At 44.2% G+C, this 25,411-nt stretch overlaps 1 protein-coding gene across 3 annotated transcripts; it reads right to left on the bottom strand.

The window, feature by feature from the left end:
• Positions 1-287: 287 nt before the first annotated feature.
• Rpn6 (regulatory particle non-ATPase 6) lies at positions 288-24,609 on the bottom strand. Of its 3 annotated transcripts, none has more exons than XM_037436146.2 (10): positions 24,453-24,609; positions 22,732-22,830; positions 21,756-21,880; positions 21,139-21,210; positions 15,960-16,017; positions 13,850-14,139; positions 10,909-11,082; positions 9,076-9,237; positions 7,026-7,077; positions 288-662 (listed from the first exon to the last, which is right to left on the bottom strand). In XM_037436146.2, the coding sequence occupies exons 1-10, from the start codon at positions 24,535-24,537 to the stop codon at positions 520-522; spliced, it is 1,260 nt and encodes a 419-aa protein (XP_037292043.1). In that variant the 5' UTR covers positions 24,538-24,609; the 3' UTR covers positions 288-519. The 3 variants fall into 3 exon arrangements, with proteins under 3 accessions (XP_037292043.1, XP_075751144.1, XP_075751150.1); XM_075895029.1 differs by lacking the exon at positions 24,453-24,609 and adding an exon at positions 24,087-24,216; XM_075895035.1 differs by lacking the exon at positions 24,453-24,609 and adding an exon at positions 23,337-23,416.
• Between the last annotated feature and the right edge of the window lie 802 nt (positions 24,610-25,411).

Raw genomic sequence — 25,411 nt, 5'->3', positions numbered from 1 at the left:
CAAGCATAATGCTGATGAAGCATCAACCATAGTTCCAAGCCAGCAATTTGGGAGCGCCCCCCTTCCCCCCGACCATTCATGGCTGTCCTACCAGCATTCGGGATCAAACCTGGTATCTTGCATGTTGGACTCTGATGCCCAACAGTTCTGTTACCACTGGTGTGAAAACATATACCCTGGACATAATAATTACCTGTACCTGTGGAAGTTATCTTACTCAAATGCCACTGCATTGTTACTACAATCCCTTGTAAATTAAAAATGAAGGACAATGCAACAAACAACAATCCTTTTTGGAGACTTTGCTTTATTTTCTTTTTCTCTCTTTCATTCCTTGTGAATTGATTTACTCGATTCCAAAAAAAGGAGCCAGCCGGGACAAAGGTAAACTTGGCGAGGTGTTATGTACAGAGGGCAGGGGGACGACACTGGACCAGGAGGCAGCGCGGCTATAAAAAAAGGGAAAAAGAGGGGGGAAGGGTCAAGCACAGGGAAGGGGCAAGAAAGAGGCACCAAGTCCTAGGACAGCTTCTTGGCTTTCTGGTACAATGAGTCCACCACACGACCCATACTCTGGATCGTCTCCAGTGCAGCCTCATAGGTCTTGTCCACAGTGGTGTTTTCGAAAATGATTAGAACACCTGCCCCTTGATCAAGGATCCCTAGAGAAAAAGAAGATAGGTAACTAAATGATGCGAGAAACAATTTAACCATTTATACTTCAAAGGGAATTATACAACATGACTGCCACTTCCTGTGCAATTACACAGGGTTTTCCGCTTTTAAAATAGCCAAAACAAAAATTTCACTGCCAGCAAAAAATTATTATATCAGCTATTGCACAGTACGACTACAAATAGCTCTGGAAAAAAACAAACATGAAAGGGACCGTGAAAAGAAAATGAAGCTGCCCGATTGCCTTTTTCCGCACTTAAATAAAGATTCCAAAATATTTTGGCACAATACCCAGTGTATATTTATTGATGTCCGTCTGAAACCATGTACTTATTCTGCTCCTAAACAACCATGCAGCACTGCTGGCCACCGTAGGCACTAATATGTGACGTCATGCTAAGAGATGTTAAAAACACAGCGTTAGCTGTTCTAAAATAGCTTCAAAATATTACATTTATTATTTTTTAAACTAGGAACCTAGGAAAAAAAAAAAAAAACGTAACAGCAATTTTTGCACTTTGAGTTGTATTCTGTACAAGAACTGCAAGTGATCTGCTTGGTTTCACTTTCAAGTACAGTGGCGGTCAAAATTCGCGAACTACGGGGGCGTTGTGGCTCCTTCTGACGGCTGCTTGCAAAGCTCAAGAGCGCTCAATGCACATGCGTGCCCTTTTTTACCCGTCAGCCTGCTTCCTCCCTCTCTTTAACAGCGCGCGCACCAGAATCCTAGGCGAAGCGCCATGTGTCACTTCTGCTATTGCCACGGAAACACCGAACAATGATACTATTGCGACGAAAACGCGCAATTTGTACTGGCAGTGCTCAGCGATCGCCGGATTCCGTGCTTTAGTCCCAGACACTCTGCAGGACACTTCCATAGTACACAGCAAGAAATTCCAGTGTGCATGTCTTCCACGAATGAAAGCTGTTAAGTAACATTAAAACAGAGGCCGGTTTTCAAAAAACTGAAGTGCATGCATGTTTTTGACGCAGCAGAGCGCCTGGAACTAAGGCGTAAAACACGGCACGCACTAAACTTTGCCAGTACACATTACGTTTCTTCGTCAGAATAACATTGCTCGGTGTTTCCGCAGCGACAGCAGGAGTGACACCTAGTGCTCTTTCTGGCATGGAAGGCCAAGATTCTGCATGAAAGGCTAAGTATTGCGTGGAAGGTCAAGATTCTGAATGCTCACGTAGATGAAAATTTTCAAGAAACATTTCATAACCCCTTTAAGGGGGGGCGCGGCAAGTAAAGTGCCGATTTTGGTCAAAATATGCGATTTTCTGATTTATTTTTTTTCGTAATCTTCAGACCTTCAACTTCCTTGTTCTAAAATATTACAGCGAAACGTGCGCTACAAATCCCGCAAATAGTGTTTTTGCCGAGGCTAGTCGCCGAAAAGTGCGAAAAAAAAAGCCCCTGAAACGGTGTTGTTCACGCCGCACAAACGCGCCAAGTTGTTGACCGTGGGCCGCCATTTTGGTAGCTTTGGAAAGAGGAGAAAGCCGGCTTCCTGATGGTCGCGGTCTCGTATTTCGCCGAGTGAAAATAAAAGCGCGAGGAGCAAGTAAAAAAAACAAAAACGAAGAACGGCAATTGGCTGCGCGGGTCACGTGGTAGCAGGCGCGACCTCTTACTGGTCAAAGCTGCGCCGCGCACCTTGGCAACCTTGGAAGCGCGAGCGCATCTGCGGCCGCCGTGTCGAGAATCATCCGGCGTGCGCTTCGTTTTTTGCCAGTTTGCTGTTTTTGTGATAGTTCGCGTGCTTTTTTTTACCAAGCTTTGTTTACATCGGTGGTCTCTTCTGAGTGCTTGCTCATACTGCGGTGCTATGTTGCCGCAAAAAAAGTTCCGGAGCGTCCACAAGTACGGCAAGCGTCGGAAAGCTTGGAACAAAGGGCAGACGATTGCGGCTGCCGTCCCAGTCGCAGTTCCGGACGGAGCATGCTCTTCAAGCGTCACGGAGCCTCTACTCAGACCCTTCGCTGATTGTTGTGAGGCCGAGAGTGTGGAAGGTGCCACATCGTCGTATGTCAGACCGCCGGATGCCGTCGACCGTGATGGACGCTCTCGCAAACCCGCTTGCGGTGGCACCGCGTCGGCAGCCGTTGCAACTCCGGGCGTGCGCGCGTCGAACATTCTATCGCGAGTTTCGGCCCAGATTCCGAGCAGTGAAGAAATCGCGCAGCGGGCGCAGACAAGGCGGGATGTTTTGGATGCCGTAGCATCGAAGTCCGCTTCAAAGCGGAAGCTCGAGCTTCTGAACGAAGGCTGCGACGAAAATGACGGCGGTAAGGACTCCACATTCTTCATTGTAAATAAGAAGATGCTGAACGGTCTGCTTTCGTCAGTAAAGTGCAACAAGTGCGACGAAGGGTCGATACGCCTCGAGACTACGCACTGCCTTGGACTCGCAGCGAGGATGGAACTTTTTTGTGACAATTGTGGCAGAGTGAACAGTGCGTGGTCGTCCCCGAGGTGCTCCGGGCAACAAAAAACGAACCCCTTTGAGGTAAACGTGCGTGCTTTGAGGGCTGTGCAGTCAGTTGGCAGAAAACAATCTGCCATAAATGACATTTTTTCTGCGATGGACATTTCGCATCGAGCACTGCACCACAAGTCCTACCAGAGACTGCAAAGGAAGTACAGCCACCCTGCCACCACATCAGCTGCCACCCGCATTGAAGCAGAAAGTGCACAGAAGGTGCATGACATTTACAAGGACCTAGGAGGAGTGCCAGGCAACATTGACGTCATTTACGACGGCACGTGGATGACGAGGGGGCACAGAAGTCATATTGGCGTGGGCTGTGTAATCGAGCTGTACACAGGCTTGGTCTTGGACCACTGTGTCCTGTCCAACTACTGCCAAGGCTGTGCTGTTGGCCCCAAGCCTGGTGACGACAACTATGAGGAGTGGCTTGAGAAACACAAGCCACAGTGCCAAAAGAACACCGATGCTAATGCAGGCCAAATGGAAGTAGAAGCAGCTAGGATCATGTTTGAAAGATCGTTTACCAAGTACAAGCTTCGATACATCAATGTGCTCTGCGACGGTGACAGCCGTACGTACCTTGCCCTCACGCAAGACAAGGTGTATGGCTACATGGTGATTAAGAAACAGGAGTGTGTGAACCATGTGAAAAAAAGAATGGGCACTTCCTTGCGCAACCTTCTTGATGAGCACAAATCCAAAGGCCGAGGACTGAGCATGGGTGGCAAAGGCCGGCTGACGCAGGGCCTGATAAAGAAGTTGACGAATTATTATGGCTGGGCCATTAAGAGCCACCCCAACGATGTTCCTGGCATGGAGAGGGCCATCATGGCCACTTATTACCATGTAACATCCACAGACCAGGATCCACACCACAACCTGTGCCCAAGTGGGACTGACTCCTGGTGCCCGCACAATCAGGCATTGGCCAAGGGAGAGCCGCTGCCGCCTCACAAACATAAACTGCCCCCTCACGTGCGAGTGGCACTGCTGCCAATCTACAAGCGCCTCTCGAACAAAGAGCTCCTTGAAAGGTGTGCGCAGGGAAAAACCCAGAACGCTGTGGAGAATATGAACAGCCTCATTTGGTCACTCCAGTCCAAGAGCCAGTTCGCCTCCCTTCGAAGTGTGGAAAGTGCAGTTGCAGATGCAGTCTGCCGTTTCAATGGTGGCTGCAAGAGTGCGCTGCAAGAGATCACTGCTCAACTGGGCTTCAATCCAGGAGACTGCTCTTTGCGGCGAGCAGCCGAAAAGGATGCCAAAAGGGTAAAGAGGGCTCAAAAGGCGCATTTTTCCACGACAAAGAAGCGCAAAACTGGGTTGCGCTCTACAGAGGCCAAGGCCACAGCATCTCAGGATTACTGCCCAGGAGGATTCTGAGTGTTTTAGGCATGTTGTGAACTTCCAAACAAGAGTGAACTTTCAAAGTCAGTTTTCTCAACTCTTGATTTTCGCCTATGTGCCTTCGCTAGAACATCTGTCATTTTCTAACAAAGACTGATAGAGTCGTTCCGTTTTTTGCACTAGGCTCAGGAGGCCTTTAGCAGTGCAATAAAGCTTTATCTCTCTTCTTACTCATCATTTAAAATTTTTAGAACACATTTTATAATTACTGCGATGTGTGTGCAAAACAACATCCATGTTTTAAAAATTTTATTTATGGTTACAAGAACTAGAAAAATCAACTAATAGCTTCTTTGCACAAGTTGATGCTTTGGGAACATAATAATATGAAAAAATAATTTCATTTAGCAATAATTATCTCTTTAAGTGTGAAGAGCATTAATTAGTATAATTATGCTTGTAACTCAAAAAGTACAAGAGGTATTTGAAAACGGTTTTCATATTTGGAATCCTTACAATCATCCACATACACACACCAAATTTCATCACAAACAGTACATTAATAAAAAAATTAGTTTTACTTGCCACGTCCCCCCTTAAGCAGAAATAAAAGGAAAAAAGAGGTAACTAGGAGGTAGAAAAAACAACCTCATGGTTCTTTTTCACAAAAAAAAAAAGAAAAACAACACAGGAAGTTATGATGAGACTATCAAATAATCAATGCATACTTGGGTAAGGTAATGTGGAGACAGTATTGTATTGTCACGCTAGGATGATGAAAACTCCAGTTAATACATAAATTCATGAGCTGATCTTAGTATGACACCACTATTTTAAGGCGAACTATCAAAGAATACATTTACCGTATTTACTCACATAATTTGCGCACCTTTCTTCGTGATTTTGGAGCCTCGAGAAGGGGGTGTGCACATTACGTGGGGATTTCGCGAGCGCATACAAAATATTGTGTCACAGTTCTAACGAGCGCAGTATATACATAAAAAAAGAAATAAATTGGAGCACCAACCAAGTGTACTTGTTCATTTTGAAAGAATTAGCGCATACCTTAACCAGTCAGATCCGGTCATGTGCGGTCTAGTGGGAATCACTGATCGCTAAGTCCAATTGGGAAACATAGTCGCAGCTGTAGAAGACGGTGCATGTGCTGGTCGCACACGTACTTCCGAAGCTTCGAGCACGCTGCTCTCGATCGTCCTTTTTTAGATGGTTTTGGTAAAAAAGTTCATAGCACACGCTGCGATTAAGAAAAGTGTTCTAAACATTCGAATTTTGGCCCAATGAACAAATGAATGTGGCTGGGGAATTTCACGAATGCCTGTCGCGGTTTCGCATCTCTGAGACACTACTGTAAGTTTAGATGAACGCCTCTCAAGTTTGTTTATAACGCGGTGAACTCGAAAAAAGCCTGCAATGGACTGGCCGGCATTTTTGTCAATGCACCAGATCTCGCACACACATTTCGATTTTCGGGACATTTTAATGGCAACCCTACACATGGAAGAAACGGTTACAATCCGGGAGTCTCCCCGACAGTGCGGGAGACTCCGCAAGTATGTGATGATGATAACACCAATACACATAGTTTTCTCCTGGTGGCGAAATATAGCACAGTTTTTGTGGCCTCCGCAACCAGCTACAGCAATGCACCGTAGTTAATTGCAGATGCCACGCTATTTTACTAATTTTACTTTTTTTTATCAGAAATTAAATATTTTTCGTAAATTTCAGGCAAGATTCGTAAAATAGTACGCGCTCTCGAAATTCTTACATTTTTACAGGAAAATTGGAAGAGTTGGCAGGTATACAATCTTGCCATTATTGCGTTGGTAGAGACTGGGAGTTAAGAGAAGGCAAAAGAACGAGCAGTACCGGTGACCCGTCAAGAGGTTTGTGTTCGGGTGCAGTATTCTAGGGACCCTAGTTCGGAGGAAGTCTTTGGAAGAAGTAACTTTGACTGCGCTCGTCTGCTCGGCAAGGCCCGCACCTGGCCGAAGCATTGAAAAATCCAAAGATGCGCGCGCCGGCCAGCTGGCTTAGGCAAGTTGGGAAGCGCGAAATATGCAAGTAAATATTCTTTTTTTTTCTGAAAAACTGGCAAAATATTAGAGGTGTGCAAATTATGCAAGGGTGTAAGTTATGTGCATAAATACAGTAACCACACATATAACTGGCTGTACAGATTCTGCTAACTGAATGTCATTGGATTCCACTTATATCAATGAATCTAATAGGAGTACATTAATGGTTATAGTTTCCTAGCAGAAAACGTCTATAGATTTTTTTTAATATGATGTTTATGAGATGTTGGCACTTTTGTAAACCACAGGCTACTTCTTTTCATGGAAGTGAAAAGCGCAGCAACGAAAAAAATCATAAAGGTAAAAACAATTAGCCAGAGTTCATATAAGGCCCTTCAGTGCTTCATATTTTCCCAGCATGACATGGCCATTTGCTTGCTTATTGCCAGTGCTCAGCTGAAGATCTTACCACTGAACTTCTTGTCCAAGATCATCTGGGACAGCTTCTTTTCCACCTTGTCCTGTTGAGCAAAGAAAGTGTCAGGTTGCTATCCAGCTTTGATGAGGCATATAACAGTGCTCAGTAAAAAAGAAATGCCTCGGGCTATTCACCTGTGCAGAATATCCTGGTTAATATCTGCACGCAGAAGGTAAGCTATAGCATTTGCAAGAAAAGACATTTGCAACGACAAATCTTGCGTGGCTACGGACTCGAAGGTGAGTGCTTTAGAACTCAGAGACTACTTTTTAGCATAGTGATGCACGGATTCAAACGTTTAAACTGTGCTCTCCCATTAAAAACCAAAAACATTCGGATGGAACCGTGGCACACTGTAGCAGTGAAATGAGCCACTGAACCAATAAACTTGATAAGACAGATGCTTGGGCTAGTTGGTGATTGGGAATCAACATATTTCCACAGCGCAAGACTACGAGTAGTTACGAGGTAACTACAGAAGAAGAGACAAGCACAGAAAGAGCGCTGACTTCCACTGACTTGAAGTCAGCGCTCTTTCTGTCCTTGTCTCTTCTTCTGTAGTTACGTTGTAACTACTCGCAGTCTTGCGCTGTGAAAAAATGTTGATCGAACCAATAAACCACCACTGTCTTCTTCTTTGCACCCTTCACTTCATAGGTCAAAGTATCACATGTATTGAACTAGTCACACATGGTTGTCTATTTGCATTGGTGTATCAAAGGAATGGGACTTTTATACGGATCAGTTCCCAGGCAGACCTGCCAGCACTTTGAAACACAAAACAAGGGGCAGAGGAGCATAAATCTCACAAGTTCATATCATACCAGAACTTTAATCCTTACAAGCAAGCTCCAAGCTACGGATTTCACATAAAAAGGAACTAGCTTCCACGGCCCTTGTGAATACATCCTGATGAAATTGTACTGCAATTATGCACAAGCTTCTACAGCATTTTTTCCCACGTATGAAAGATATGGAAGTAAAAGGTAATTCATTCAAATTTCACAGAACCAGAAACCAAGTTACCCTAATGCCAAATTAACAAAAGTATCAAGAAAATAATTAGACAAGTGTTTGTTATGTCAATACAGTTTCATTTCTTTAGGAATATGCACAAGTCCTGTACTTATTTTGCATAAGAGCAGTGTAAAAGGCCAAATTTTCATTGCCTTGTGACTTCGTGCTGTAACTGCAAGGCGACCACAGCACGACCCTCCCGAATAGTGCTCTCCATCCCTTTTTTGTCCCGTACCACCAGTACAATCACACGTAGAACAAGATAGCCACCTCCATGATAACTTTTTTTTTTATCGCAAGTAAAATAGCCAACTGATGGTTCATCCTTCGGGATGCAGCGAGTTTTGCAGCATTGCACGCGCATTGCATTGCATTAAAGGGCCCTGAAACACTTTTTCATATAACTGTGGAATGAATTCACTGGAAGAGCTTATTGGCTCACGAATTCAACGCCGCAAAAATTTTAAAAATCCGAGTGGAGTTACAATGGTTTCTCGCATGCTGAAATTGAATTCTCTCTTCTCTCGTCCCGATGAAAGCGCTGAGAAAGCTAAGCAGGGAAGGATGGCAGGGCCACAGAATAACGTCACGCGCGCTTCGTGACCTTGAGATTTTTTTTTTTTTCTTCTAATGCGCGACCTTTTCAGTGCGATCACGCGCGCACGCGTGGACAAGTAGCGGCCTCCCGCGACAATCTCTGTAACAAGCGAGCGCGACATGTTCAAATCAACCAATGGCTGATAAATGGGTCATTGACGTGTGATTTTCGGGCATATACCGTGACTTGTCGAGAGAAGAGAAAGCAATTTTTAGCTGACTTTGATAATTTATTGTGAATTCTAGGCCGCATGCTGTGCTATAATATTTGGTTCGCGTGTTGTCGGGAGCCTCTACTACCAATCGGCAGTGTTTTCTGACCATGCTCAGAAAGTGTTGCAGGGCCCCTTTAAGAAACTTTCCAGGTGCACAAACAAAGACCGAGAGTGGATAAGGTAACCGTGAACTGTTTATGGAGTGCACTCACCATAGGAAGTTTGATGGTGCTGGCAATGTGGGAAACCTGGACACGTGAATATGGCTCTACGATTCGGCACAAGTTCTGCTCCAGCATGCTGTCGTAGAGTGTGTCTAGGTGAGCCTGTATTATGGGGTCGTCCACCAGCTCGCGCTCATACTTCTTCAGTGCCTGTACAGAAATGAAAGAAGGGTTACATATGGGGAGACGCAAGTGGAAAAATGCAAGTTAAAAAAAAAAAATTGCATAGTTTTCATTTTTATTTGCTTTCAAAAGTTCAGCATCTTTACTTCCCCGACAAAAAAGCTGAACATTGTAATTAAACTCGAAGTATGTTAAGATCGCTTTAAAAAAGCACAGGGTGGCTACTAAAAACAAAAAAATACTCAATTCTCTAGAGCCCCCGTATAAATTGTCACCCGGCTGCTTGCCATAGCATTTCGCATGAGGAGTTCACTAAAGACATGCGCAAAATAGCCATTATTGCAAAGCTCTCACGATAGAAGAAATCATTTTAAAACACATCTTTTCGACTTAGATGGGTTTTCACTTATACCTTTAAAATGTGTTTTTCTGAACATCCTTTTTTGGAACACTTCTTGAGTTTATACATGATGATTTTGGTACTTGTGATAGCCCAATCAGGATTAAATTTTGCCACATATTCCTTTAACATGTGGAGGGTGCAAGTATCTCCTCTGAATCATGATATCGCCTGTATAATTATTAAGAACTTAAAGTAAGCAATTAGTATAGGCTGAGGATCTTAAGAATTCTCACATTACAATTTTTCTTTTCCATTAAAATGTCTTATACCCACTTTATTGATAGTTGATAAGAAGCAGTATGGGCCATAAATAAATGGCTCAGAACCACAAGTTTATTGGCATGATAAGTTTGTCCAAAACTAGCAATACTAGACACATTGTCATGGCACAACACGAAAACTGTGCAACTTACTAGTATAAAACTAATTACATATTTGAAATCAGCATGAAAACCTATATGCACAGCAAAAATTTCATTGCTATAGGCTGCAGATTAACTCAACATTTTTTTTTTTTAGTCGTATATGCCCTTAAAAGCTTTCACTATAGAGATCTTAAAAAAAAAAAAAAAAGAATAGTTGGCCATGGTCTCCTGCAGTTTCTTTTACCACGATTTCACTGCATTCTTCACAAATTTCCCTAACTGTAGAGATTGCACCCCCAAGTCGTCGTCAGTTTTCAGAGAAAAATGCACAATCATTAAACCTTAAAGGGACCACGAATATATTTTATTTTATTCATTCAATACTGCAGACTCGAGGTCCAAGCAGGGTGGTAATACATCTACAAATATAAACAAAATAATTGCAAAACGAAACAAAGGGCTAAGGAGGTTGTTTGGTAGGTTAATTCATTCATCACATGTATTAGTAAGACAGTTCCATTCACATATGGTTCTTGGGAAGTACAAATACTTCAGTAGGTCTGTGCGAGCAAAATATGAGATCAAGGCCTTTGGGTGGTGGTGTTCCAATTCGAAGAGTTCTGTTTACTGAAAGGTGAACAGAGATGCAGAGTTCAAGTACCAAACTCGTCATATTATAGGCGGTTTTATTTACGAAGAGTCTACTGTAAACATGGTGCGTCGATAATGCATATTTATAGATGAGCAAAATGTGGGATGATTCCATCAGCATATTAAAATATGTCTAAATCATAACTTCAAAAATCTAAGAAACAAAAGACAACTCTGTCAAACCTGCTGGTGAGAATGACACAGCAGTGGCTCAGTGATCCCATCTTCAAATTTAACAAAAGCGCTGTGCCCGCTCCTCAGGAGAGACCATTCACATACCTCCTGGAACTCGGCGAGTGAGCGGCGATGGCTGGCCTTGGCAACACTTTTCATGGCTTCCACTTGGGGACCCGCGTACCGCAGTGCCAACTTGCCCATGACGATGGACTGCACATCCTCTGGCAGGTTGAGCATGATCTTGGACAACAGCATGTACTTGAGTGCTATGAGGGCCTGGACAAAAAGCGAGCAAATGCTGATGCAAGCACCAAGGTTCTCCCCAGAGTAGGTGGCTGGGGTTTCGCCGGTCACCGCTTCGGCCGACTGCCCACACTTATACTTGTTCACATCCACCCATAACCGCCGACCTCTCAGACTTCAATTCAGCAATACTCGAGGACAACTTTCAGCAAGCTAAACCAAAGAGCACCCACTCATATTGAGGGCCCTCACAGTCGTCGCTTGAAATGAGATGTGCGAGCTTCAATGTGCTGCTTGCAAATTAATAAAGCTTGCACAAGTTTGTACCTCCAGCCTCACTCACCCTTGGTGCACACAGCTATGGAACTGCTTGCTTAGCATATATTCGAGCTGTCATCCATCTTGCCGAGCAAAGGCTTGGCTTGTTAATAAGCACACGACAGTACTAATTAAAGGCCCAAATATTTTTCATCAGGTGTGCCCCTACATTTAGTCACTTTCAGCTGCAAAGTTTGAATGCGAGTTGAATAATTTGAGTATTTATCAATGATCAATGTTTTTATTAGTACTTCAAAGCAAAATTAAGCAAAAATAGTTCACGCATGTCGATCAAATGATTGCTAACGGTGAAGTGAAACACCTCGCAGCACCAAACACCATGCAGCATACCATGAATCATCTGTGAAGTGACAATGTTTCATAAAAGCTTCCACATTCTCAGTTCCATGTCTGCTTGATGTTGCCGTATTGCTGCAGTTTCTCCAGCTCTGAGCTCAGGGCCGAACTGGCAGTGTTGCTGCAAAGCCAGTGCATGGAGCGCCTTACATTTGCTTTCTTCTATGACGTCGGCCCAACTGCGAGGAGTGTGTGCCTATATCAGCAATCTTTGGGATTGCCACACAAATGGCACACCTGCACTTCGTCTTTGCACTACAGCACACAGGACGGATTGAAGGTCGAGGGACATTCTGAGGTCTTATACCCATGTCACCTGTGGCAACTTAAAGTGCGCTTTGAGCGAGTACACTTAGCCGGGAGAGTCATTTATGCGCTGTCACACAAGCAAGTTTAGTGTCCCTCCCTGCAAAGTACACTTGCCAGCAAGTGTGTTCCCCAACCTCACTTTCCTGCGATGAAGGTGTAGCCTCGGTACCAGTGGCTTGCACAGAAATACCCTGTTGCCTAAAGTGGTGCTCATACTATTTTTTTCATCATAAAGGATTTTGCCACGTAATAAAACAAGTCATAAATAAACAAAAATTCTCGCTACTTTCACCCTTGGCCAGGTAACGGCCACATTTGTTTACTAGAGGGGATGCGGCAGCACATGATGTGGAATGGCTGTGTCCGTTGCGCTGTTTACTTCCAGGCACGCTTTGTGTAAGCGAGTCGTTCTCTAGTTGTTTACAGTGGCGTGTGCCACTGGTGCTACTCCGACAATGAGACAATGGCGCAAGGGCGCAAAAATAACAAGTATATATTGCGCTACAAACCCAAAAACTGCCACTGTCATCATTTACAAAGTACACTTTGCTTTCTCGTGTAGCAGCGAACCGCCAAAATGACACTTCGTGAGCGTAAGTACACTCAAAGTCCCCTCAAGTTTCTATGTGTGACAGGGGTATTAGGTGCTTTGCTCCTATAAGTTGCAGAGGATCCCTGACATGTTCTTATGAGATAGCAACATGAAGGTGTTTCTTTTGGCTATGTTTGTGAAGTGCTGGAGAGGCAGAGTTCTCTAGTTGTCTTATCAGGAATGAGGCTGTGCCGAGGCTAAACTGTATTGAGTTATATAATTTGGGGCAACCAGTGACGTGCAGACAACACTTGAGACGTCAAATGAAAAGACCGCATTTCCACAACCTCTCCTCCAGCTCCAACTTCCGTGAAGGCACAACCCATGTGATAGACAAGGGCACGTTTCCTTCTAGCCCAGAGTTCCTAATCTGCCAAATGGACTATGAAAGTACCTGAAATTTTGGTTGGTGAAATTCTTCATTCAATTTTTTTTTTCGACTTTCTAGTTCGAAACAACATCGATTCATGTCCCCACCTCTGCCACATAGATTCCAACCAGCACTTTTTTTAGTCGATCCATTTGTGGCTGTAGCAGAGCCCGAAAAGCAGCTTTGCAACAATGTCAATCATAATAATAATTGTTGGACCTTAACTTTCCAAAAGCACCACACGATTATGAGAGACGCTACAGTGGAGTGCTCCAAAAATTTCGACCACCTGGGGTTCTTTAACGTGCACCTGAAATGTTGATATGTTATGCGGTGAAGTATGCCAAAAATATGAAGCAACAGGTACTTGATGTACATTCACAAGTGTTAGTGTATCCACCAAAATGTCTGCTAAGCCTAGTTAAATGTACTTATTTCAAGCATAGCTGTGATGATTTTATTGCTTGATTGGAATAGAAATGCATGAATCAGTTTTTTCAGATAATATCACTGCCCTAGGGAGTCCAGAAAATCGCACATTGACTGCACAAGTTTGAATAATAAAATTCCGGTGCAAACAGAATCGAATAGCTATTAGAAAGATATTTGAATATTCGTGCATTCTTAATTGTTACTCAACTCAACATCACCATCACAAACTTTTATTCTTTGTCATAGATTTAGGCAGAATCTGCAGAAGAGACTGGATTAATTTTGACCAGCTGAAGTCTCTGCCCCCAAAGCAAAACACAAAACCGTCTCAGCATCCTGCCAGCACTTTAGTAACAGGAAATCAAAACCATGACAGGCCATTCTAATCGTCCTGACAAGTTCTCCTGCTTTTGCAAACTTACCTTGGGGGAGTCAACCGAGTCATAGCACTCAAATGCTTCGTAGAAGTAGGAAAAGGCTGTCTTGAAATCCCGTTCATCGGCAGCGTGCAGCACACCACTCTGCAGGTCAAGGGCTGCCTGCAACTTGGGGGGACAGTAGATGGCGTTGGCTGTTGTTCGGGCACTGGTCAGGGCAGCGCGAGCCTTGGGCAGGTTGCTCAGGGCGTGGTACACCTTGCTCTCAAGCAGCTGTACTTCCACGAGCAGGTTCTTGTCATCCAGCTTCTTCAGCTCCTTTAACAAGCTACTCCCTGCATCCCAAAGGAATATCTCACACGCAATTCTGATTTGCCCTGTAGGCAACACATGCCTCTTTCAGTAAGGTAGCTGAGATTTACACTCAAACTTTGATATAGCGAACCCTGATATAACGAAATATCGGTCATAACAAAGTAAATTTAAAATAGTCTTGCAATAAATATAGTGCTAGAAACAAAAAAACTTTATAAAAAATTTTTCGGAAATAACAAACTTATTTTTGTGTAAGATGCAACTTTCTTATAATGAGGTATGAGTGTACCTATTATGCTACGAGCTTAATGATTCATAATTCATATGGGATAGCGCATGACAACAGGGACAGAAAAGATAGACACACACATATATTGTGAACACCACCAACAACAACTAGGCTGGCAATGTGCCTAAGCCTAATGATTGCCACTGAGCTAAAGTAAAGTAGCTGTTTCCACATTCGCACTTGCTTACAGCAGAATCTTCAGAATTGTTTTTTTTTTTTTCAATGACAGACCAACAATGTTTATCGAAATAAAAAAAAAACAGAGGTCTTCATGCACTTGTACAGGACTACTCAAGGCGATTGACATTTTTTTCCTTCTCAATTAATGCATTAACCCCCCCCCCCAAGCCCTCTGCATTTGTGGCATTGATCTTGCAAGCAACTGAGGACAATTAGGTGCAGCAGCAGGCACATCTCAACTGGCCCCAAGTGTGAGTAAACTTGACGAATAAGCAGGTGCCCTAGAATGCAAAAGAGATGAAGTGTGCCACAATGGGTACACATGTAAAGAGTGCACATGGCAAAATGCTTGCTGGCAGGAGATGTGCCCACAAAGCAGCAGACAAAATACAGCCAACATATGATAGTAAGCAGAGAAGATGTTTAGGGCACCTACAACCCCTACTCTAGCTGAAAATGTGGCTGCCCTAGGAGCTACCACCCATCCACCCCCCAAGGTGGTGTTTCGCCAACAAGAGGATGGCAGCTCAAAGTGTGGCCTGGTCTGCTGTGCTACCTTTGCTACAAGCATTGCAGATTGTGGGCAAAGGGTCTCACAAATCAGTTGTTCGGCGCAGCGGAGATTGTAACCTGGCTAACGTTGCATTTCAGCCAGGCACTGCAAGCTAAAAAGCAGGCTCACTGCTGTGCGGCTATACGTGGACCACAAAGTGCCATTTTCACTGCAGCAACGTGTAGCCAGACAGTATTCCTTAAAATCTGCTTGCCCCTTGCTCGTGCACCTCTGCAGTCATGAGCCGTTTTCGAACTCAGAAGTCAGAAAAATGCAGGTCTGCGTTGTGTTGAACGAACAGGCTACTCGCTGCACACGAGTATTATTCGGAGTGAAGCACGCACGAAGAACACATACATAAGACTGCATATGGCCCAGCATGCGATGGTGAGAGCAGGAGGAAGTGACGTGCTGCAGGCAACTGGCCAGGGTTGACGGTTTTATGTGGCGGTGCCACACTTCAGGGAAACGGCGCGAGTTCTTTGCGGACGCAGTTCAATTCACTCGCGAGAAAATAGCTAGCATTGCTTAACACGCAAAAAGGCCCAACTTGCCACAAAGTTCCTAGAACTTTGTAATAATAATTAAAAAAAGAAACGCTTTGGTCGCTCAGTGCACGCTTTTAAGAGCAAGTCCATATATAACAAATAACTGATATACTAACCACTTTTCGGAGCACTTCAAGTTTGTTATAAACGGGTTCAACTGTATTTCAACTAGGTTAAAACTCTTTCAGGTGAGCACGCTACAGTAATTTCGCTCATTCAAGTCACTTTCATGATAAGAAAAGTAAGTAAACTAAGATAACATCAGCTTACCTAATTGAAGAGCTTCAGTGTAACGTCCGGTGTCGTAGTAGAGGGCTATAAGCCGTGCCTGCAGAAAGATACCAGTGGATCAGTCACAAAAGCAACGTTGAACCACCTCTCCAAGGCTGATACCCATTATAGTAGTTCATTAATTAGTATGCTCCACTAATGAGAGCGTGTTGATAGGCACAATAGAAACCCACTACTATGGGCCCTGTTGTAGCATTTTCCTGGCTGCTCAGTAGTTTTCGCCCAGTTTCGGTGCAGCTCCAATTGAGCCCATTACATTGGGAACCCCTGTTTGATCTTATTCAATGTGGTGAAGCATCAAGTGACCTTGGCGGCGAGTCGACGGAACCTCAGAGAGGAAATTCTCCGTGTGAGTCATGTGAGCAGTCACTCGAGCGGCCCGTCGCCGAAGCGAGTGGCGCGGTTTCCGTAGCAGGAGGAGACGACATGACGCCATTGAGTCAGAGCAAGAGGGGTGCAACGCTCTCGCCCGAAAAAAGAGAAAGAATGTGTCTTTTTTTGAGAAAGCAGGGCTCCTGTATCGGAGCTATACAAATGCGCAAGGTCGCAAGTATGAGCAGCTCTTGGTGCCACAAAAGTATCGTCGCCAACTATTGAAACTGGCGCATGAAAACGCGTGGGCCGGGCATCTCGGCATAAAAAAAAGGCCAAGGCTAGAGTTTTCCTTGAGTTTTATTGGCTGAAATGCTGGAAGGATATCGAAGACTTTGTAAGCTCATGCGCACTTGTCAGAGTGCGGGGAAATCCACGGACAAGTGGATGGCACCTATGAAGCTTGTACCATGTACCAATTATCACAGAACCTTTTAGGCGCCTAGTAATTGATATCGTCGGGCCATTGCCAGAGTCAAGGCAAGGTTGTCGGTACATCCTGACGGCTCTCTGTGTAGCCACAAAATTTCCGGAAGCGATACCACTTAAAGAGCTCAATTCCCCTCATGTCGTGGATGCACTGCTATCTATATTTGCACGCGTCCGATTTCCTTCTGAAATCCAATGCGACAATGATAGTGTCTTCACCAGCTGCCTTACCTCTACCTTTATGGATAAATGTGGAATAAAAGTAGTGCACAGCTCGATCCATCACCCGCAATCTAATCCGGTAGAGCGTATGCATTCCGTTCTGAAACGGGTACTGAGAGCTCTTTGCTAAGAGTACAAATGCGACTTGGAAGAGTGTATTCCTCCCGCTATGTTCACTTTGAGATCAGCGCCTCATGAGAGCACTGGTTTTAGCCCTGCAGAGCTTGTGTATGGCAGGAGTTTGAGAACGCCATTGGGAATGCTACGCGAGTCCTGGGAGGGATTCGATGAGGACCCTAATGTAGTTGCTTATGTTCTGAACCTCCTTCAAGGGCTTGGAAAAACGAAAGATCTTGTGGAAAGCCACATGAAGGCTGCACAAGTGTTGTCGAAAGAGTACTATGACAAATCAGCAAAGAAGCGCGCTTTTGAAGTAGGAAGTCAGGTAATGCTGCTGCAGCCATGCAAAAAGAACAAGCTTGAGGTTCATTGGGAAGGGCCTGCCAAAGTAATATCGGAGCTTTCTGATACCATTAAACCCCACCATTGTGTTAGGAGAGTGGAGCCGTTTCTGTATGATACATCAAGAAGTGGTTCTCTGAGCTGGGTCAATCGGCCATGAAGTAGAGGACAGCAGCCATGCTTACTTTTCACCCAGCTTGGCAGTGCTTGTCAACGAAATCAGTTGCAAAGAAATGAAAACGTATTCAATTGCTGCCAGCAAAAGCATCACCTCTAAAATCTGTGTTTATTATTCTAAGGGGGTGATAAGGCATCCCCAATAATTGCTCAAGAGAGTAAGCATCGCTAAGTATCGCTGAAAGGGATCATTTCAGAGTACTCTCATAGGTGCAAGACCTAATGTCCTCATTTGCAGCAGATGCACTAGATTTATGAAGATCTATCTGTATGTACGCTAGTGATTGGAGAGCATCATGGCACTGCAGGTGCTAAAAAAATACATTATCCTGATTGGGTGCAAGAAAACTCTCTGGCCAGTCATGACACTTTCAGCTGTAAACATTGAAATAAAAGTATGTACATTTCACAACTGTCGTTTTCAATTATTCTCTTCTCCCACCTCCTACATTCTTTTGGCCCCATGAAAAAAGTATAACCTAGACTCTACTATATTGATACTAATCCAAATAAGTACATACAAGTAGTCGTAAGTTGTAAGGTGTATAGGCAAATGAGACAGTGAAGAGGAGTGCAATCAGCTAATTCAACAACAGCAGACAGAGTACAGCCAAATCCCGCTACAACAAAATTGACGGGACGCTTGAAAAAAATTCATTGTCGCGGAATTTCTCTGTAGCGAAATTTCATCTATATAGAGTACAAAATTTGGTAAGATTTGATATTTATGGCTAGTCTTTTGGTCAGTAAGCGCATGCATTTAACTCTCGCCAAACTCAGATGTACCTGGCCGAACACTGAGTGAACGTATTTTCTCGCATATAACATGATCAAAATATACAGAAAATTTAGAGCTGAAGTCGGGTTGCGAATTATACGATTTCTGTGCGCAAGTTGGCTTCACGGAAATGCATAGAAGGCAGCTTTGCGTCAATACGCATTTAGTTTTTTTTTCCTCCCGCGATTTACAGCCAGGGGTGCCGCTTATATGCAGATACAGGGATAGGTTGTACAGAAGAAAATACGATATTCAGACAGGGCATGACGAGTGCACATCGCCGTGATTGAGCGTGCCCAATCTTAGCTAGAGGCCAACTGTAACTGCAACTGAAAGTGTCGAAGCTCCGGACAATCCTGGTCATAAGGGAACGACAGAAAAGCTGTAACGCTTTGTGTCGATTTATAGCTTTATTGCCTGTGTTAACTGCGCACCAACGGATCGTATTCGCTATCGATGAATAAGACGTCAGTGACTGTGCACGGTTTTCTGCGCAGCGGTTCCGGCAACCACAAGTTACATTTTCCACCTGTGCGCGCTGCACAGATGACCTGGAGGTGCCCTGAAACAAACTTTTGAGTAACCATGAAATTAACTCACTGGAAGAGCTTATTGCTTCACACATTCAACGTGGCAAAAATTTTAAGAATCTGTCCAGTCCGAGCTGAGTTACAAAGATTTATCACACGCTGCAACCGCATTCGTTCTTCTCTAGTCCTGACGGAAGCACAGGAAGCTAGGGGCAAACAAAACACGTCACGCGCGCCTCGTAACCTTAAGCACTCTTCTTTTTCTTTGAATACACAGCTTTTTCAGTGCGAGCATGCGTGGACAAGTGATGGCCTCCCGCGGTAGCCTCTGTAATGACCGAGCTCGCCATGTTCAAATCAACCTATGGCTGATAGATGCGCATTTTACGAGTGATTTTTGAGCATCTTCCGTCATTTGTCGAGAAAAGAGAAAGCAAATTTTAGCTGACTGGTTACTTATTGTGAAGTCCAAGCCTCATGCTGCACTATAACATTTGGCTCGCATGTTCTCGGGAGCCTCTACTACGGATCGGCAGTGTTTTCTGACCATGCTCAGAAAAGTGCTGCAGGGCGCCTTTAAGAACTGGGTCGTTGCCATCTTTGTTCGCATCGTCACGGCAAGAAATATTGGGTTGAGTCAGTGCGCGTTGACTGCGCGCATACTTTTGTGGTTGCACATGATTGCGTTCGTGTTCACAGCGGTTGCAGCAGAATGCAGTTATGCTGCGGATTGGTGCATGCTGCTCACATGTGCGCTTTCACGGAGTGTGGTTGTCATTCACAATTGCAGGGCTAGTGACCACGAGAGGTAGTTTTAGTTTTGAGCACGACGTCAAAAATATATGGCGGGGTTTCTTAGAGATCGCGATTCTGCCATGGCCTGGACGTACTTATATCACATCCACCAGCAGTATAATGGTGGATGCAGAGAACACCTATACCGCTGGTGGGTGGGTGAGCCGTCGCTGAGCATCTCAATGACGATAAATTTAGCGGGATGTGCGTGTGGCGGCAGAGATCGTGTTTCTGATGAAAACACGGTTGTTGTGTTACGGTTGTGCGCTCTGGATAACGCGAGATATCGACAAATGGCCGAGTTGGTATCGGATTTTCGCAGCACTCAAGACAAGCTTCTTTTTATTATAGAGTGGTCCTTGCAAAACTTCGTTAAAGTGGAATTATCCAGGAAAGGTATTCGTTGTGACTAGCCAATTTGAACCAATATATGCCCAGTGTCCTACATGTAGGATGCTGAAACATTTTAGTGTATTTTGAAGGTTTTTTTTCCTAAAAAAAAGCTAGCACTACCTAAGGTGTGTTTATGATGCCTTGCCCTTGTCACATGTAAGTCTAGGTGATCGCTGGGAAACAAATAGCCACGTGCTTGCAGTCACAAAATGGCTATTTCACGCGTGTGTAGGTGAGCGCTGTACGGCAACAAAAAATATAACATAGAGTCAAGTTGTTCTCTATGTTGCTGATATTTCTGTTGATTGTTTGTCAGTTATTGGGAGTGCAGTAACTTTCATATGACTGTGATAGGCGCTAATGTTTTTTGTTCAGGGTAATCTAACATTGGTGTCCAACATATAGAACAGCTCCAAACCCATTTTTCGAAAGTTTTTTTTTTTTTTAAATAAAAGCCTTATTTTGTTTTCTGAGGTTATAGAAGCAATCATTTTGGGGAAATAAATTAGTTTCGTGAATTTTCCCAAGTTTGGGCCAATGTGGGTTAACTTTGTTTTCTATGAGCAGCTGACGGGGAATCGAAAATCATGCATTGTGGCGGAAATTGCGTTGTAGCGGAATTCATTATAGTGGGATTCGACTGTATTGTTTGGTGTCAAGAAAGACTTATCAACTAAAAAAAAAAAGGATATTCAATGAAAACCTCGAAACTAATACAAATAATGTAGAAAAATTATTTTGTAATTTACAAGCTAACTCAGCCATTCCGTTACTGACGACACTTACAGAATGAAACGTGACAGGAAAGCTAGAAAGGTCACAAGCAGAACAGCCTCATGTGCACTCACTCAAAGACACTTCATTTCATGAATATGGGGGTCCCTTGGATGGAGTATCTAGCAAACAATTGTGAGCAAATGATCTAAATGCTATACTTATGATTCGATGTTGTAATGCCATAATTTGTGGAGGAATATTGAAAACAAAAATGCCTACACACCTCTAGGGACTGCCGCAAGAAAGTCCTCTTCTCGTGCTGAGCCCAGTCTATGCATTCCTTGCATAGCTCCACCTGGACAAAGGTCAGTTCAGTGTCACCACATGCATCCGTGCCATTATCTCGGCACAGCATTTATTTCAACAGAAACACAAGCCTCGACTTCCATACATGTGACTGCCCCATTCCATGAAACTTGTTCGACTGGTTTGAAGTGCTTTCAAAGCCACTTTTATTTCAACGTATAAGGCACTCGTACTCAGGTGCTACTGTAATTGGTGGGTACACATAGGTGCCACCTCCATCTACTATTATGTGACTGGTTAAACATGAACATAAAGTTTCCCGTGACAGCTTAAGATATTTCAAAGATTAACTGAATCGAACTGTCGAGCCATAGTTTCAACATGCATGTGAGACAACACAACATACCTCCGTTAAAACTGTAGCTTGACAGAGTGTATCAAAAGTTGCATGCTAATAACCTGCATAAGGATCAGAATTATTCTACCAAGGCCAAGAGGGATACTAACAGCTTTAGTTAACTTGTAGCCATATCTACATTCCTTTCCTTTGCCTGCAGAAGACAGCATGCTTTCATCAGATGACATAAATCTCACCTCAAGGCCTGTGGCAGCCTCCATGTCGAGAAACATGTCGACAAGGGCGCGTACCAGCTTGGCCGCTTTAGCTTTACTGAACGAGTTGAGCATTGGCCTTGTTGACTTGATCAAGTCACCGAGCTCTGAGGATAAAACAAGGAAGAAGTAAAAAAAATCAATTAGTTGGGAGTAAATTAACTCTGCTAGCCACAATGCAAACGGTGCCACTAAAGAAATTCAAGCAACTTTTGTTTCAACATCAAAATCAAAGCATTGCGAACTAGAAAATTTTACTCATTGCACCAACCATTCATTACTAGATTATCAGTGTAAAACAGTGAGAAACACGTGAGCCACTGGATAGCAGGTGTCATGCGGCAGTGCAGAGCTTAATCGAGCACACGTAAAAACATTAATGCAGATGACTTCATTTAACCATATGGTGTAGTAGCGCAATTTTGACGGGGACGAAGAGGACAAGAAAACACGACACTCGCTACTGCGTAGCGTAGCGAGTGTCGTGTTTTCTTGTCCTCTTCGTCCCCGTCAAAATTGCGCTACTACACCATATGGTTAAATGATGTCTCACCAACTAGCCCAGCTATTAACCCTACAGATGACTTAAGTCCATTCCTCCACTGCCGGTGTGAACGTTTCACAGCAATGTAATCACAAATGAACTTTTTTTTTGGTTGTTTTAACTAGAACACACCACAAACAAACAAAAATTAAAAACAATACGAAGTTTCCCATTATGTCACTGCCATCTTCAAAAACTTCGTATGATGGGCAGCACACATACTGAACACAAAACTTTTTAACATTTATCAATCAGAGAAATTATAATTAATACACATGCACCACTGATAGTAGCTCATCACAGCAGTATCAGCTTCAAACACTCGTGTTGCTTATCTTCAAATGTCACATTTACTCAGAAGACCTAATCCACCGATTATCTTCAGCAGCTAACACAAGGGAAGACACTTCTCACCTTTAGCCTTGCCTGCCTTGCTGAGCCTCTGACCCTCTTCCAGGATCTTCCGCACTGTATCCTGTGGATCTTCCTCATCCTCTGCTGACCCTTCAGGTGCTGAGTCAAATTGAGAACAGGCACTACATTAGGCATAGACAGGTACAGTCATATATGAGGAATATGATAAGGGAAAGGACTGAGGTCTGGCTTCAGAAGGAAAAAATCGCTTGATTACTTGTCTCATGAAGATTTGCCTAGTAGTACAATTAATCTTCGTGTTTCGTTGATAAAATGACATTTCACTGATTTACAGCAAATGATTCCCGGCGGAACAAGCCACTCTGTTACAGCACTCTCGATAATTCCCAAAACCTGGGGCATTTATCCTACGCCATAATATCAGCAAACAAGCGATTTTTTAAGGCCATTACACCAGCAGCCGAATGAATGAAGTAATCGAAAGAACGACCCCGTGATACGCTGCCGTTTTACAGCGCCAAGTAAGCAACAGGCCAGTGCTGACGACCTTGGCATAAAAGCATTGCCCTAGCTGGGACCAAAAACAGCGGGGGGGGGGGGGGGGGGGGGGCAACGCAGACTCACTATAACCGAAAATGAATTACCGAAGTCCTGGATCATGTCGCAGCTGGCAACCATCACCGTAGGCGAGACCACAAAACGAGCCTGCGTCTGCTCGCACACAACAACCGAACCACTAGCACCACTAGGATGACAACAAACACAAGTAGTTCGGGCGAACGATTGCGCAACCGGGTAAACCAAAAATAAACATTCACCCCGGGTTTCGTAGCTGACGGCAGTGACGTCACCGTGACGGGCACATTCGGGACTCCCGATGTGTCAGCGACCTGGGAACTTAGGTTTCGGATCGCTCTACAAGTTCAAGCTTTTATACTGAATTACGCAGTGCCATCGGAACACTGGAGGTAAATTATCGCGGTTTGCTCGCGTTGGCCGGCTACGCACACACATGAAGGCCACTGACGTTCAAACACACACTGCCAGTCTCCAATCAATCTGGTCAAGTGCGATTATATAATTAGCGATAAATACAAACTGCGCTTTCGTAAAATACCGCGTGCATGAAACCCGCTTGTCTCGACACTTCGAGCAGATTTGGCGTAGACTACGAACTCACAACGCCAGCAGACGACCGAGACCACGTCAATTGTGCTGCTTTATCACTACTCGCAACGCGGTGCTAGGTGACCGGGCTGCAACCAGAACGGGGCACTGGGCGACTAGACAAGCACAAAAAATCGAGCGGGTACCTCCAGCGTTTCCAACGGTGTTATAACACAACCGACCGCAACAACACGTTGTGAAAAACAAACGAACTGCGCGCCACTCACTGGACAGGTTCGCCGGCGGAACGTTCGACCAGCACATAAAACAGCAACTCATGCTCCTCGCGTGTACTCGAACACGCTTGTGCTGCGTGCAGTCAGCCTTGTCAAACGTTAATTTGGCGAAGTTTCAATGAAACGAATATTCGGTTGCCTTAGTAGTCCATCGAAATGGCGGCGGAGGACGTAAAGACCCCGTATGCGGCAATCGGCAACGGGAACCGACGAGCACGGGTGCCCCGTACGAGCGCACGGGTTAGGCCTACAACCACGGCGACTCCCTCGAGTTGAGAAAAGTTAGGGCTGCCTGAAACAAGGCAGGTAAACAAGCAACATAAGTGTACCGAAGTAAAGTAATTTTTTTCCACCTACCTGCCTTTAAGAAAGGAAGTAGGTCCTTATTTTTGTTTAAGTTCACCGTCACTCTGGACCTTTCAACTACTGCAGCAGCAGCCATCTTTACATAAACTCTCGTGAAAGTTCGCTGTGAGCGTTGAAGCTCGCGAGTTGGTAACACATGCGCTTGCAGCGCCGAAAAAAATGCAGTCTCTGATGTTGAAAACAGTCAAAAACTGCCAAAACACGCTGTCAATAAATATACCGAGTTCATCAATAAAAAAACTTAAATATTGTGCAAAAACACTTGACTGACCTGCTGTACTAGTTATTGAATAAAAATCAGTATTGAGATCACTGTACGTCGCTAGTCTCTTACCACCATTACCACTGGTTACCACTCTACATCAGTCTTTTTAGGGGTAAATTTGGCGTTCTTTCTCTACAACCTTAAACAAAAAGAAGCGGGAAAATTGAATGCATTTAATGTTTGCATCTTCACTTATGGCCGGCCCGTCAACGAGAACGTGCAGAGCAGTTGAAGCTTTTCTCTCTCTTCGAAATTGCTTCATTTGTCGTTTGCTTTTATGAATATCCTTTTGTATCGATGCTACAACTTGAAGTGGTCTGTTTCTCACGAGACGTTTATCTTTCAAAGTCCGCGTATAAACTGATCTTCCGGAAGGTGAATTTGCCCGCACAAAGGCCGAAAAATTTTTGCATTGCGGCACTTCGCGCGTGTCACCTCTCTATTGCAACATGTTCGGTCAAGTTGGTTCTATCGCTTTTATCGGACTGTAATGCGGAGCTCTACCACATTTCACATAATTCTACCACAAACGTGTGATGGACAAGTCCATAGAACCACTTGTATTTAATATACATTACTGCTACGCACACTTTGTGAGTAAAACGCTCATATTGCAGACATGTGCGCAATTGTTTCCCTGCCTCAATTCTTATTTATTTTATTTGCCATTCAGGCATTGCAGTGT

This window comes from Rhipicephalus microplus, chromosome 1 (genome assembly GCF_043290135.1).
Source record: "Rhipicephalus microplus isolate Deutch F79 chromosome 1, USDA_Rmic, whole genome shotgun sequence".
Taxonomy (NCBI): Eukaryota; Metazoa; Arthropoda; class Arachnida; order Ixodida; family Ixodidae; genus Rhipicephalus; species Rhipicephalus microplus.
The sequence above is the reverse complement of the archived record's forward strand: the minus strand, read 5'-3'. Positions and strand labels throughout refer to the sequence as shown.

Coding starts and splice junctions, on each gene's coding strand:
- Rpn6 (XM_037436146.2), bottom strand. CDS start 24,537: ATGGCTGCTGCTGCAGTAGTTGAAAGGTCCAGAGTGACGGTGAACTTA. Junction 21,881..22,731: donor CAAGGCAGGCAAGGCTAAAG/GTGAGAAGTGTC, acceptor TTTTATCCTCAG/AGCTCGGTGACTTGATCAAG. Junction 21,211..21,755: donor AGGCTGCCACAGGCCTTGAG/GTGAGATTTATG, acceptor ACCTTTGTCCAG/GTGGAGCTATGCAAGGAATG.